The 13,565-nt window shown below is 43.8% G+C and overlaps 1 protein-coding gene across 1 annotated transcript in view; it reads right to left on the reverse strand.

Annotated features, from left to right (window-relative positions):
• LOC310778809 (putative monooxygenase p33MONOX) overlaps positions 1 to 10,741 on the reverse strand; it is a gene marked incomplete at its 3' end in the record, with an annotated part of 35,051 nt that extends 24,310 nt beyond the window's left edge. Inside the window, exons 1-3 of the mRNA XM_083639254.1 lie at positions 10,608 to 10,741; positions 6,836 to 6,904; positions 2,924 to 3,090 (exon numbers count right to left, since the gene is read on the reverse strand). Coding sequence (XP_083495380.1) covers positions 2,924 to 3,090; positions 6,836 to 6,860 — 192 coding nt within the window. The 5' untranslated portion in view covers positions 6,861 to 6,904; positions 10,608 to 10,741. The remainder of the gene's footprint in view (positions 1 to 2,923; positions 3,091 to 6,835; positions 6,905 to 10,607) is intronic.
• Between the last annotated feature and the right edge of the window lie 2,824 nt (positions 10,742 to 13,565).

The following is a 13,565-nucleotide window of genomic DNA, read 5'->3' on the forward strand; positions in this document are numbered from 1 at the left end:
TAGTTCAGCTAACGGAGCATTAGCTCAGTTCACAACAAGGAAGTGATGACACTGACGATCCACGTTCCCGTGGCTAAATGCGCATTCATGAAATGCGCGTTCATGAAGCCCCAGAAAATACACCCGTATACGGCTCTTAGTGGCTTCTGAAGAAAAAAATGCCCCATCATTTTTTTTTTGATAATTAAAAGAGTGGTTATCTTTAAGTGACACCCGGAAAAAAATTCCCTGGGCTTAACAGCTGCCGGGGTCTCCATGCAAGTGGATGGGAATTTTCCTTTCTGGGCTGCATGGCGTCACTTGCAATACAGAGCTTCGCCACCATGTTCAAATGGCTTCACAGCCCAGCGCTATTCCTGGGGGCTTGCCTGGGACGCTGTGAGCACTGGAGGAGTGCGTGCCCGTCCGCATGTCCTCGAGTGCCCACCGCCCGGGTGGGGTCGTCAAAAAGGGCCTCTCTGTGTGGAGTTTGCATGTTCCCCCCGTGCCCCCTGGGGGTTTCCTTCATACAGGAACCCCACACCAAAACATGCAATATCCTGGTCGCTGAAGTGGTGCCTCCTCTGGTCTTTCTGGGGCGCCTGTTCGGAGGGATGGGAACTCGTTGGAATAGCGTGATCCTCCCACGTGCTCATGAAAGTGGTCCTCATGTGTGAAGATTATCCCGCTGAACACTGGTTCGCGTTTGATTAAGCTTGCGTAGCCCAGAGACCTTATTTGAAGCATCGCGCCAAAAACCCATTCAAAAATCCCATAGGCAGAAACAGTGAAGAACCATGAAGTCCGGGACTTCCGCATTCCGACTACAAAAATACGTCATCCCTGCGGCTCTCTATATCATCTAACTGCAGAGCCAAAGAGCCCAGCGCCCCGCCCACCCTGTACAGTCTCAGACCCTGCCAGATGTACATTCTCAGAACGGAGTACATTTCTAGACCTACTCCTTCAAAAATGAAAGACTCAATATTTTTATTTTTAAATTGGTGTAGGTATATGTTATTCTATATGCTTGTGTGCATTAGTGTCTTTAGGATGATTGAATGTTTGTATGATTTATGACCGATGTTAACAGACAATTCCCCCCACCGTTGATCACATTCCCGGGGTTAATCTGCAAGCTATGAGCCCCAGGGCCGGTTATCTAGCCCCAGGACAGCGCCCCAGCCTCCCTCTACCCACCCTGTGAGCTTCATGGTCGGACTCAGACACAGGACAGACCCTCCAGCCTGTCCCTACCTGTGCTTTGAGCTCCATGGTCAGCCTCTGAGACCCAGGCCAGCCCCCTCACCCCACCCACCCTCCAGCTCGCTTCTACCCCGACTTAAGAGGCCCCTTCTCCAGGGGAGACCACCTCCGGGAACCACCCACCTTCCATGAATCTGCCCAACTGCATACCCACTATTAAGCACCCCTCTACCAAGCTACAGTACACCCAGACTCTCGCCCCGCCATGACCTTGTGCCTCTGGTATTCCAATCTAAACGTTGTTGTCCTGGTACTAGTACCATCCTCCAGGGACCTACGTTACCCACTGGCCGGACCTTGCTGGCCCACACTTAAGAACCGCTCCCGGGGTACAGCCAGCCAGCCGTCCCCTGGGAATTATAAATGTATCAAACATTAGCTTGTGTGCTTGCTAATGCAGACGTTGCTATCTAGCTATAGCTAACATCAGTGTTTGGCCTCGCTCGCACTAACTGCTTTTATTTTTGAAGGAGTAGGTCTAGAAATGTATCCAGTCTGAGAATGTACATCTCGGGTCTAGAAGCGTATACTTCTGGTCTGAGAATGTACAGGGTGGGCTGAGCGATGGGCGCTCCGGCGCTGTAGTTAGATGTATCTCATTTTACGTGCGCTCAGGCTCATCCAAAGACTCTTGTACACCTGAGACGACTTGTGGCAGGTGCGTAGGTGGAGTAGATGCACTTAGAAAGAGGAAGCAACACACGCACACCGTCTTCACTTGCTCAAACAGGAATATAAATTAAGTGAAGTTAAATAAGTGAAGACATTGTGTGGGTGTCCCTTCCTCTTCTACGTGCGATCAGCCTGAATCTTTCAGGAAGTGTAAAGAGCACCCCTGCGGGTGACCTACCAGAGCCGGATTTTTTATTTGGGTCATCAGAATTAGGGCAGATTAATTGCCCTAATTACCTAATGATGTGATGTCACTCGAGCAATAGTCTCGCTGGCCAGCCTCCCCTCCCTTCCGTGAGAGGAGTCTGGCGGCGCTGGTCACCATTATGGAATTGCGATGGGCGGCGCTTAGCGGCAGTGCCCTTGGAAAATAGTTTCCAACAATCCTACTTGCCATTTCCAGCATGTAGCAATGAGCTAGCGTGTAAGTTTCTGCCGTTAGCTTGTCAGCTAGTTAGCGTTGTTGTTTTCACTGCGGCGGCAGGGGACTATTTACAGCGACACACAGAGGAGGGAGCGGAAGCCGATCTGATGGAAACGAGGAAATGACAGAGCTTCTTAAGCGGGGAGCGCAAGTCCGAAATCGACGCTTCCAATGGGAGAGCAGCTGTAGAGCAGGGGAGGGCTTATGCCCACAGACTGTTTCCGTGCCGCCAGACTCCTCTCACTCTCACGGAAGGGAGGGCATGCTGGCCAACGAGACTGCTCGAGCAATGATGACATCATCTTGTGAAATTATCAATGACATCACTCACTGATGACATCATCGAGTACTCGAGTGACATCACTGTTGACATCACTAATTCTATACATAAGTGATATCATCAGTACTTTATGATGAATGTGTGTGTCCCGGAGGCTTTGGAGACCACTGTGTTCCAGACCGGGGGGGATGGGGGGGGAATCTAACTCCCATGGGTCCAAAAAGTATAGCATATAAAAATACTTGAAACGTACAAATCCTCCAAAAAACTACTCAAGTACTTGAACTTGCAGTGCTTGGTACCTCAGCCAGGTGGGAGAACCTCCTCTCTGGTATTATTGGTCGTCCCCACAGCTTGTTGATGCTGATGTCAGCTGGGGCAGTGGCCATGGGGGCATCCAGGTTGTCGTCGTAGCTCAGAGCGCGGCGCGTCATGCCCAGCGGCAGGCCCAGGCCAGGGCCCTCGATAGCTGGGGAGACAGAGGCCCAACCAAGGTTCCCACACATTTTCATGGATAACATTTCAAAACTTTTCCAGGACTTTTCAAGGATCCATAATAGAATTTCCATGTAATGTGAGGCGGGTGACTCTGAATCAATACCAGACATTATTACTACACTGGACAAATGGGACACACCTCTTTATATTGGATTTCAGTGCTTGAGAGTCGCTCGCTGCATCACATTACATGGAAGCTATTGAAATAACACACGAGTTTTCGATCAATAAAAATATTCGGCAACACTTTATAATAACGTTCAGTCGTAAGTCATTTATAAGCCTTTAGTTAATGATTAACTAATCATTTGCAAAACATTAATATATATTTGTAGATTATTAATAAGTGTTATGTTAACATATCACAAATGTATTGTAAGTCATCTATAACCCTTTAGTAAATGAAGTGTCCCTCACCTTTGTAAATGGTTAGTTCATCATTAACTAAAGGCTTATAAATGACTTGCGACTTGTGACGGTTTGACTTTGAGACTTATCTTTTTCATTTTGTATTATTTTGTTAGAGGTGCCAGCCAGGTCTCTCTCCTGGCATTTAAGAGTTAAGTCAGGGTGTGTGTCATTTGTAGTCTTATACCAAACCTCACAAAGATGCACACAAATGAACATGTACCCCTGCACATTGAATGGACAAAGTTCGACGCAGCAAGAACAAATACATTAAATGCAAACAGAAACACACTCAAATAATTTCAGACCACACCCAAAACTCAGTTTCAGTATATATATTGTGAAAGAAAATAGTTCAGGGAAAAGTTCATTTCAGTTCCATATCCCTCAGTTCACACATAGGAAATCCAGTCCAGGATTTCCACCCGTTCCATCCAGTCAGTTCAATGGTTCACAGTGCTACAAAAAATAATCCATCCCATTAACAGGTTTTCTTTTCACAAGTTATGTGCTCCAAGCAAAAAAGCCCTGGTGAAACAAGGAAATTACATTCAGTGCAATTCAATTCGGTTCAGTTCAGCGTTTAAATAAAAACAAAACAAGGAAACCACAAAACCCTATCAAGTAAGAATAAATAGTTTTTCTCAGTTACAGTCTGTAGTCTGCGAATCCTGAACGGGTTTTGCTGCTGCGGGTGGGTGAGTGAGGCTGGCCACTGGTTACATAATTATTGGCCAAGTTATTAGTTAGTTCATGGGCTAGGAATTCTGCCAGGGTGCAAGGGACTATATAGGTGGCCATCTTGCCTGCAGAATTTTCAAATCAAGTAGAATACCGTTTTGCCAGAAATCTGGGGGGGGGGGTACGTCCGTCCCCCTTTAAAGAGTAACTAAACACTCATTTTGAAGCTATTTCTGCCTACAGAATTTTTTTGAAAGATGCAATACTGTCAACATTCTGGGAGGGGGGTTGGTCCTTGCCATTTTCAACAGTTTCAGCCATTAAGTACTGATATTTCATATTCATTTTGTGTCAAATATCAATATTACCAGTATTGATGTGTTACATAACTGGACAGTCATGTAATTCAGGTTACAGCTAAAAAAACATGCTTTAGTATCACTAACCGAATCGATCGAATCTAATCTAAACGTGATTCATCGATTCGGAACCTTGTGAATCGGAATCGAATCGATTCATGAAATTTTAACCGATACCCAGCCCTAATTGTGACATCACTGATGATGTCATAGACATTGTGACATCATTGTGATGTCATCAGTGAGTCATGTCATCAGTGATGATATATATATATAAACTCCTCAAAAGAAGTTTCGGAAACATTATTTCGGTCGATTATTTCTCCCTTTAATAATACCAATTGGTATTGTATTTTATATTGTTGGAAAGCCTGATTAGTCACCTTTACAATGAAGTACAACTTGTAAGGATCATGCATTCGTGGAATGAGCAACACAGCTAACCGTGTGGGTAGCACCCCAAAACAAATTGCCAAAATCTGTTGGTATTCACTCTTGTTTTGAGCTTCAAGTGCTGGCAGGTGTGTGCCACCTGATTGGCACCTAATTTGCGGTGCCAAGGTGCCAAGCTATTGTGGCTGCGTATGGATCTTCCACACTCTACTGAGGTCCCTGACAGTGTCAAATGAATAAAGTGTAAAAATTGCCAATATGTGTTGTTTTTTCCTTATGTGAGAGTGCAATCATCCAATCCACCAAGCAACAAAAAGCAAAGCAAGAGTGAATACCAACAGAAGAATATTGCAGGGGATTTTGGCACATTTTTTGGGGGCACTACCCACACGTTTAGCTGTGTTGCTAAACGTACAGTATATATATACCGTAATTCTTCCAATAAGCGCCTCTACTCTAATTGCCGCCTGTCTTCCTTTTACCGCCCGGGGTCAAAGTTGATTTAGCATAATAAGCGCCTGCCTCTTTTTGCCGCTGGGGCATTTATTAGAATAAATATGGTTTGTTCGTATTGTATGTTTTTGTGTTGACTAAATTCAGTCACTTACGGTAATTACGTGGTTTTGGAAGAAGTCAGGCGAAAGTTTCTCCCCCTGTCAGACAGTTTTATATTTTATTTATACATGCTGTAAGCGACATGTTTCAAGTATGCATACCGCATTGTTTAATGGTACGGATTACTGGATTCCTGTAGGCAACGTGCTGGAGACGCTCTCCGGGAGCGGTGGGCAACTTACGCCAACGTAGCGTAATGTTACAGTTGTGCCTTGTAAAATTGCATTTCTCTCAGCGGAACAGCGATCATAAATGCAGTATGGATTATACCCATTATACTGGACATGTATTGGAAACTTGGTGTCTACCTACCGGTATTTGGTAAGTCTGCTTGTTTTGTCTAGTGCTGCAGTGCTGTTTGGTTAGGTTGGTAGCTACGTTAGCATGCCTTCTATGTTGCTTTGCTGGGAGAGTCTGGCAAGCGAGACTAATGACGTTGCTATGACTTCTTTCCAATTAAACACAAACAACTGAATGTGTGAGTGGTAGGCTAATGTTACTTGTTTAAAATATGGTATCGCTGTTTGGCAGAGGGAGAAGAGGAGAGCAATAAACTGATAACGTAACGTAGTTGGATGATGATGATGATGATGATGAAGATGAAGGCTATTGTTTTCGTTCATTCCAGTCCGTAGTACAATACTAGGCATGTTCAAAACTGCCTGTACCTACCCTCTTGTGTGTACTAAGTACTATCTCACTGGTTTAAATAAGCAATTTGATACTTTCCGTTTTTGCTGAGCAGGCATTCCTGTTAAAAAAAAAAAATCGCCTGGCTCAATTATGTGAAAATAGAAATAACCGCCTGTCTTCCTTTTACCGCCCAGGGTCCAAGTTGATTTAGCATAATAAGTGCCCCGGCCCTTATTGGCAGAATTACGGTATATATATATATATGTTAGATTAATCGACTAATCGAAAAAAAATAGTCGTTAAGATTAATCGAGAAGAAAATAATCGTTTGGGACAGCCCTACTCATGGTGCACAGTTGCACAACTGTGATGTCACTTGGGCAGTTGTTATGTCATCAGTGATGTCACTCGAGCAATTGTGAGTGAAGGATGGTGCACAATTGCCCACTCTAGGAATCAAATTCCTATAATATAATGTGAAATAATATAGAATAATATAATATATATGTGATAAGTCTCTAGAGAATCCGTTGAGATTTCTTCCACAGGTGATGTAATGACTTCAGCTGCATAATGACTTCAGCTGCATATTCAGCTCCACCCCCTAGAAAAAACATAAGAACTCACCTGGTATATCTCCAGGACCGGACATGATGCCAGCAAGAGATGAACAGGTACGAGAGGAGCGAGGTCAACCTAGAGAGACAGAGCGAAAGACAGAGAGAGAGACCGAGAGAGAAAGAGAGAGAGACTACTCTTAATCCAAACATTTATCCTCGACCCATCTATTTCCATGAATGTTTGAATTGTAAATGCGATGCATTTTGTGAACTTTGGAGCAGCAGCCTCTGTGTGGACAAACTGAATCATTACATTTTGTGAACTTTGGAGCAGCAGCCTCTGTGTGGAAAAACTGAATCATTACATTACATTACATTACGTCATTTAGCAGACATTTTAAGCCGGCGCCCAACACGCTTTTTTCAATAAGAATGCTATGGAAATCATGTTGAGAGCGCTTCCATTGTGCACAAAACAGCGCAAGGAGCGTTTTTTTTGTGCTTCGTTTTGTTTCCCCCTGCAGTCGCGTGCAGTACAGTTTAGGACACAACGACCACACGGATGGTAGCCAGCTGGTTTTGTCTGTTTTATGTTGTTCCCTGTCAACATGAAAGCCAGATTATTGACAATTTTGGCAGCAGCGGAGGTTGACGATCCCTCTGGGAGGAGAAGAGGTAGGATGAGTGAAAAGACGAGCAGCACGCTTTTCCTCCAAATGTACAACTTTTTTCAGCTTAAAACGCCCAGAGCGCTCCGACAAAAAACACTAGACGCCACCAGCGCTTAAATGCCAGGTGCCTTCCTTGAAAGAGGAGCGCGTTTAGCGCGTCCTTACATAGAGAATGAATTGCAGAAAGACGCTGGCAACTCAAATGAGCGCTTTTGTGTGTGAACACCGCCTTAGGTTAGCCGAGTCGGCTCAGCTGAGCTCTGTGTACAGCCACAGTGCTGTGGCCTGGCTGCTACTAGCTACAGGCTAGCGATCTGCAAACTGTGGAATGGAATTCTGGAGACTGGAACGGAGGCGTGCCTCATGTTACTTGGGCTCATACAGCACGAGCGCGAGCCATGTAAAAACTGGATCGGCAGCACATGGCACGTGGATCGGCCAAATCCGATCCATGAATTACATCCATATTTAATAATTACAATATTGGATCGGAACCACCCCTACTCCAGATAGGAACCCGGCACTAAAAAAACATGCACACACACAAAAAATGGGCCCAGGTGTAGCCTGAAAAGGTGTTTTTAGTCTCCGACGAAAGATGGGCAGTGAGTCGCTGGCAGGCTGACCGACAGACTGGTCCAGAGGAGGAGCTGTGACTGCATTACATAACAGCTACAGCTAGACCATACAAGTGAAAATAGAGAGCCAAAGTGGAACGTCACTTCCTGCTTCAGCACTGTACCAGACAGTGTACTGTACCAGTACACTGTACTGTATTTTCATCCGCCATTTATTTTCCCATTGACATTTCGTAAAATGCTTATAAAAAGAGTTTTACTGGTTTAAACCAAACGGTACAGATATATTTAGAAACAGGAGAGATCGCATAACATTTCACTGGGGTCAAAACGTTAAAAAATGCGGGTTGGAAGAAAGTAATTTTTCAATGTTTTTTTTTAGGTTTTGGTCCGAGTGAAATGTTCTATGGTCACTCCCGATTATAGAGTTAGCTGAACGTTTGGTTTGAACCAGTAAAACTCTTTTTATAAGCATTTTACGAAATGTCTATAGGAAAATAAATGGTGGATGAAAATCTCTGGTACAGTGCTGAAGCAGGAAGTAAAAACTCTCGTAACGGGACAAGCCCCGTCTTTTATTGTCACACGAACACCACAACACATGCATGCGGCCACAACACACTCATGCTGATGGTGGCCGGTGAAAAGTGTCCTCTGCATTTAACCCATCCAGGCATGTCCTTTCCTCCGGGGGGCAGGCCAGGAGCAGTGGCCGCTTTCTCGTACAGCGCCCGGGGACCAACTTCGGGTGTTGTCGTCACTGGTCGGATGACGATGACGATCTGATCTTCTGCATGTTTTTAGTGGGGGGGTTATATACGGAGGAACCCCCTGGGGGAGCACGGGGAGAACATGCAAACTCCACACAGAGAGAAAGGCCCTTACGATGAGATACCCCACCTGGGCAGTAGGCACTGAAGATATGGGGGGGAACACAACCACAGCGCCCACAGTGTCCCAGGTGAGAATCGAACTCAGGACCTTCTGACTGTGAGGCGACAGCTCTACCACTGAGCCACCGTGCCCCCTACTACAAGTGACCCCTACTATGTTCCTAGTGTAGCTGCAGTAACATACTGTATGTGTGCAGTTACATTAATGTGATTATGTTCCTAGCGTAGCTGCAGTAACATACATTACTGTATGTGGAGCAGTTACATTAGTGTGATTATGTTCCTAGCGTAGCTGCAGTAACATACTGTGTGTGGAAACAGTTACATTAGTGTGATTATGTTCCTAGCGTAGCTGCAGTAACATACATTACTGTATGTGGAGCAGTTACATTAGTGTGATTATGTTCCTAGTGTAGCTGCAGTAACATACTGTATGTGGAGCAGTTACATTAGTGTGATTATGTTCCTAGCGTAGCTGCAGTAACATACTGTATGTGGAGCAGTTACATTAGTGTGATTATGTTCCTAGCGTAGCTGCAGTAACATACTGTGTGTGGAAACAGTTACATTAGTGTGATTATGTTCCTAGTGTAGCTGCAGTAACATACTGTGTGTGGAAACAGTTACATTAGTGTGATTATGTTCCTAGTGTAGCTGCAGTAACATACTGTGTGTGGAAACAGTTACATTAGTGTGATTATGTTCCTAGTGTAGCTGCAGTAACATACTGTATGTGGAGCAGTTACATTAGTGTGATTATGTTCCTAGCGTAGCTGCAGTAACATACATTACTGTATGTGGAGCAGTTACATTAGTGTGATTATGTTCCTAGTGTAGCTGCAGTAACATACTGTATGTGGAGCAGTTACATTAGTGTGATTATGTTCCTAGTGTAGCTGCAGTAACATACTGTATGTGGAACAGTTACATTAATGTGATTATGTTCCTAGTGTAGCTGCAGTAACATACTGTGTGTGGAAACAGTTACATTAGTGTGATTATGTTCCTATTATGCCTACACACAAAGTAGGCGGTCACTTTGTGTAAAAAAGAAAAGAAAAAAGAAAAAAAAGCATTCACATTCAGAGACCAGAACATTTCACTTGGACACACACGCACACGCACCTTACAGTCAATGCTGCCGACAACATTAACATTACAGCCAGGAAATGACCAGGCTGTCAGCAGCATCAATGATGGAGGACACAACGCGATACACAAAGCATGCAGAACTACATTAAAAAAGCTGGCGATTTAACGCCGTTGTTCCTGGTCGGTGACGACCACCTGGCAGCACATGATACTGAATCGTTTGGGTCTCGTGTTGATTCGTTTATTTAAGTAAAACCTCGACTTTTTCTAACATAGGGGCCTAGATGATGCCTGGTGTCCAGCCCCTTTAATCACATTTCATAAAGGCTGTATACCAGGCTAAATCACAGACACTAAAATGTGTTATTATTTCATTGAAATAAGAGCTGCTTGGAGTAATTGCGCGTATACCGAATTGAAGAACGGCTCCCATAGATTCATACAATGTGCCATGTTTTAACAGGCGTGTACCCGGCAACGTTAATAAACACCAGGGGCCCAAGGCGTTACGTTGTCGGATATCTGAACAGAGTTTGGCGTACCGGCTAGCTAGAGGACAAAAGATGCTAACAGCTGGTGACTCAGAGCAGCGTGTTGTTTCTCACCTGATGACGGCTGAAGGCTTCACAGACACACCGTTGACTTGCTGCTGATGAGGATCATGGATGTATTGATGAGGATAGGAGTGAGGAGACTCAGAGCGGCCATCGCGTTCCTGAGCAGTCTGATCTGATCTGATCAACAATAAAAGCCTTCCGCAAAGGGACCGTTACGTGGCTGGATCTCGCTGCGCCTCGCGAGAGTGAGAAACAGTCTGATTTCATTGTTTTCTTTGTAAAAGATAGTATAAATGATGAGTTTCGTATATAGCCTATCTATAGAAAGGATATTACATTTTTCTTTTCTTTTTTCCCTATTATTTCTGTTTTTTATTAATAAGATAGCCTAAAAAAATCACGTAATAAAACGTGTAGCCTACATTAATATAATAAAACATGCATAATAAAAACGAGACAATTGTCTCATGTTGTTATTGTTGATTTTCATTTTGATTGTCTGAAGTAGGCTAAATTGTAGGCCTACTGCAATGGAGTGTGCTAAATGTGCCTAAGTGGGCTACTTAAAGGAGAACTACTGACCTCCAAAACACTTTTTTTCAGCTTTTAACCATATATGACTTTGGATTTTCAGGGGGTGATGTGTGAAGAATTCTGGTCAAAATTTCCACATTTGACACCAAACTGTTGCCATTTTACCATTTGTATCATTTTTCAGCAGCATACCTGGCATAAGCGCCCTCTAAGGGTGGAACACTGCTTTTTTTGCCCTCAAATGAATGGGATATTTGACACGTCGTGAGGTCACCATGAACCAAAGACTATGGGATTTCAAGATAGTTACTCCCCTACCCCCCCTGTACCCTTTCGGCTCCTCACAACTCCAAGCCTATAGACCCTTCTCACGGGGGCCATTTTGTGCCGAAAAGGCAGGTTAAACACAGGTGCAAGCAAAACACTAATGAGGGTTTCCAACTTCCATGATTGGAATTTGGAAACCCTCATTAGTGTTCTGCTTGCACCTGTGTTTGCCCTGCCTTTTCGGCACAAAATGGCCCCCGTGAGAAGGGTCTATTCCCATGATGTCACTTGACCTGTTAATTTATTACAATCGCCTGTTATTTTCCTACCAACTCCTATGTAACACAATACTATCAATAAACGCCACTATAATCATAAAAGGAAGGACATGGCATTGTGTTGCTGTAAAATCATTCCTAACCTTTTATAAATCTCCAAAACAGCAACTTTTCAGGAAGTTTGCTCTTAAAATACTGAACCAAACGTCGTCGAAGTTGGCACATGTCTTAATTAGCCTATAGTTAGTTTCCCGCTGAATGTGTCATTACTTTATTAAGATCTTACCTGGATAAGCTCAAGTGATGATGTTTATATTATCAGTCCGAGTTGGAAGCACTCTCTCGCGGCCAGTCAGGCGGGAGAGAGTCGTACTGCATCCTCATGCACGAGCCCCACGCGGGGGCGCGCGCAGCAGCAGCAGCTGTGCTCTCTGTGCTCAGAGCAGAGAGAGCACAGTCTGACATTTCCGCAAACAAATCTCATCGCAGTTTAGCGCACATGTAAAATATAACGCTATACTACGACGTGACAACGTGACAAAGCTTCTCTAAACACATCGGCTACTATAATATATTTCCCTGCATCCCTCCTACTGAGATTATATCGGTATTGAGTTTGGACAGACTGAATGGGCTGACTGAGGAGGAGAAGAGCTCTGCCCTGCGCTGCCTGCGCCCTGAGAGGAAAAATCAGAGGTGCTGTAACTTTTAACAAGAATCACGAAAAGCCCCAAAACGCAAATTAAAAACGGATTTCATTGCGCGGTTTATCGCTAGTTAGACGAGGGAATGACGTGGAGAAATCTCGCATTGTGTTACCCCAGAGCGGGGGGTTTGTCCTATTGTGCGGTGTGCTGCGGTAACTCGCCTCGCCTCACTTTGCTCTTATCGATAGATACAGATGCCCACATACACATACATGGAGAAAAATAATTAAATTTCGCCACTGAATTACCAAATTGATATAACTTTCAACCATTTTGAGCAACACTGTTTCCATACATGCCACCAGCGTTGGCTAGTTGTTGATATTTATAAAGATATTGCCCCTCTCAAATAAATTATTTTTGAGGCGGTGGGCAAACTGTAATGGCGTCGATTTCCGAAAAAAAACCCTGACTTGAACACAGCCAAAGAGTTTAGTATAGACAAGAGCATATGTCATTTCTTGTTTTTTTCCATAGGTATTTTCAAATCACTGTTCTGATACATATCTAGGGGGTAAGTCCTCCTTTAACTAACTTAACCTAACTAACTATCCTACGTGCACAACACTGTGAGACTAAACTCTGGCTGACACCCCAAACACCTACAATCCGCTTGGTGGAAGGTTTTATAATTGGGTAGGCTACTAGACTTTTTATCAGAAAGAAAGTTTAGAGTTAAAGTGGCGTCAGAGTTATCAGATGATTATGATATAGGAATTCCTCAAGCAAGTGTCATTAGTCCAGTGTTATTTAATGTTATGATTAATGATATCTTTATGAATCTAGACAGATGGGTATCTTCAGCATTATATGCAGATGACGGAGCTATAGCCTATGGATCAGGGGGAGAGATGATGCTAGTATGATGAGAAGGATTAAGGAGGCTATCCTGAAGGTAGAGCAGTGGTCATATACTGTAATTGTGGGTTTAAAATCTCAATCAGTAAGTCTTGTTATATGTTTTGCACTAGGAAGAGAAAGATAGATGAACAGATACTACATTTATATGGTCAACCAATGGAAAGAGTGAAGGAATTTAAATACTTAGGAATCTGGCTTGATGAAAGGTGTACCGTACATTACATTACATTACATTACGTTATTTGGCAGACGCTTTTGTCCAAAGCGATTTAACACATTTTTGTCAGCAATAGAGCAATCAACTATGCAACACAGTCTATGACAGCTACAACTTCTGAAGAAATAGTGGTAAAGTTTTG

Source organism: Poromitra crassiceps (genome assembly GCF_964638095.1).
Source record: "Poromitra crassiceps genome assembly, chromosome: 1".
Classification (NCBI taxonomy): Eukaryota; Metazoa; Chordata; class Actinopteri; order Beryciformes; family Melamphaidae; genus Poromitra; species Poromitra crassiceps.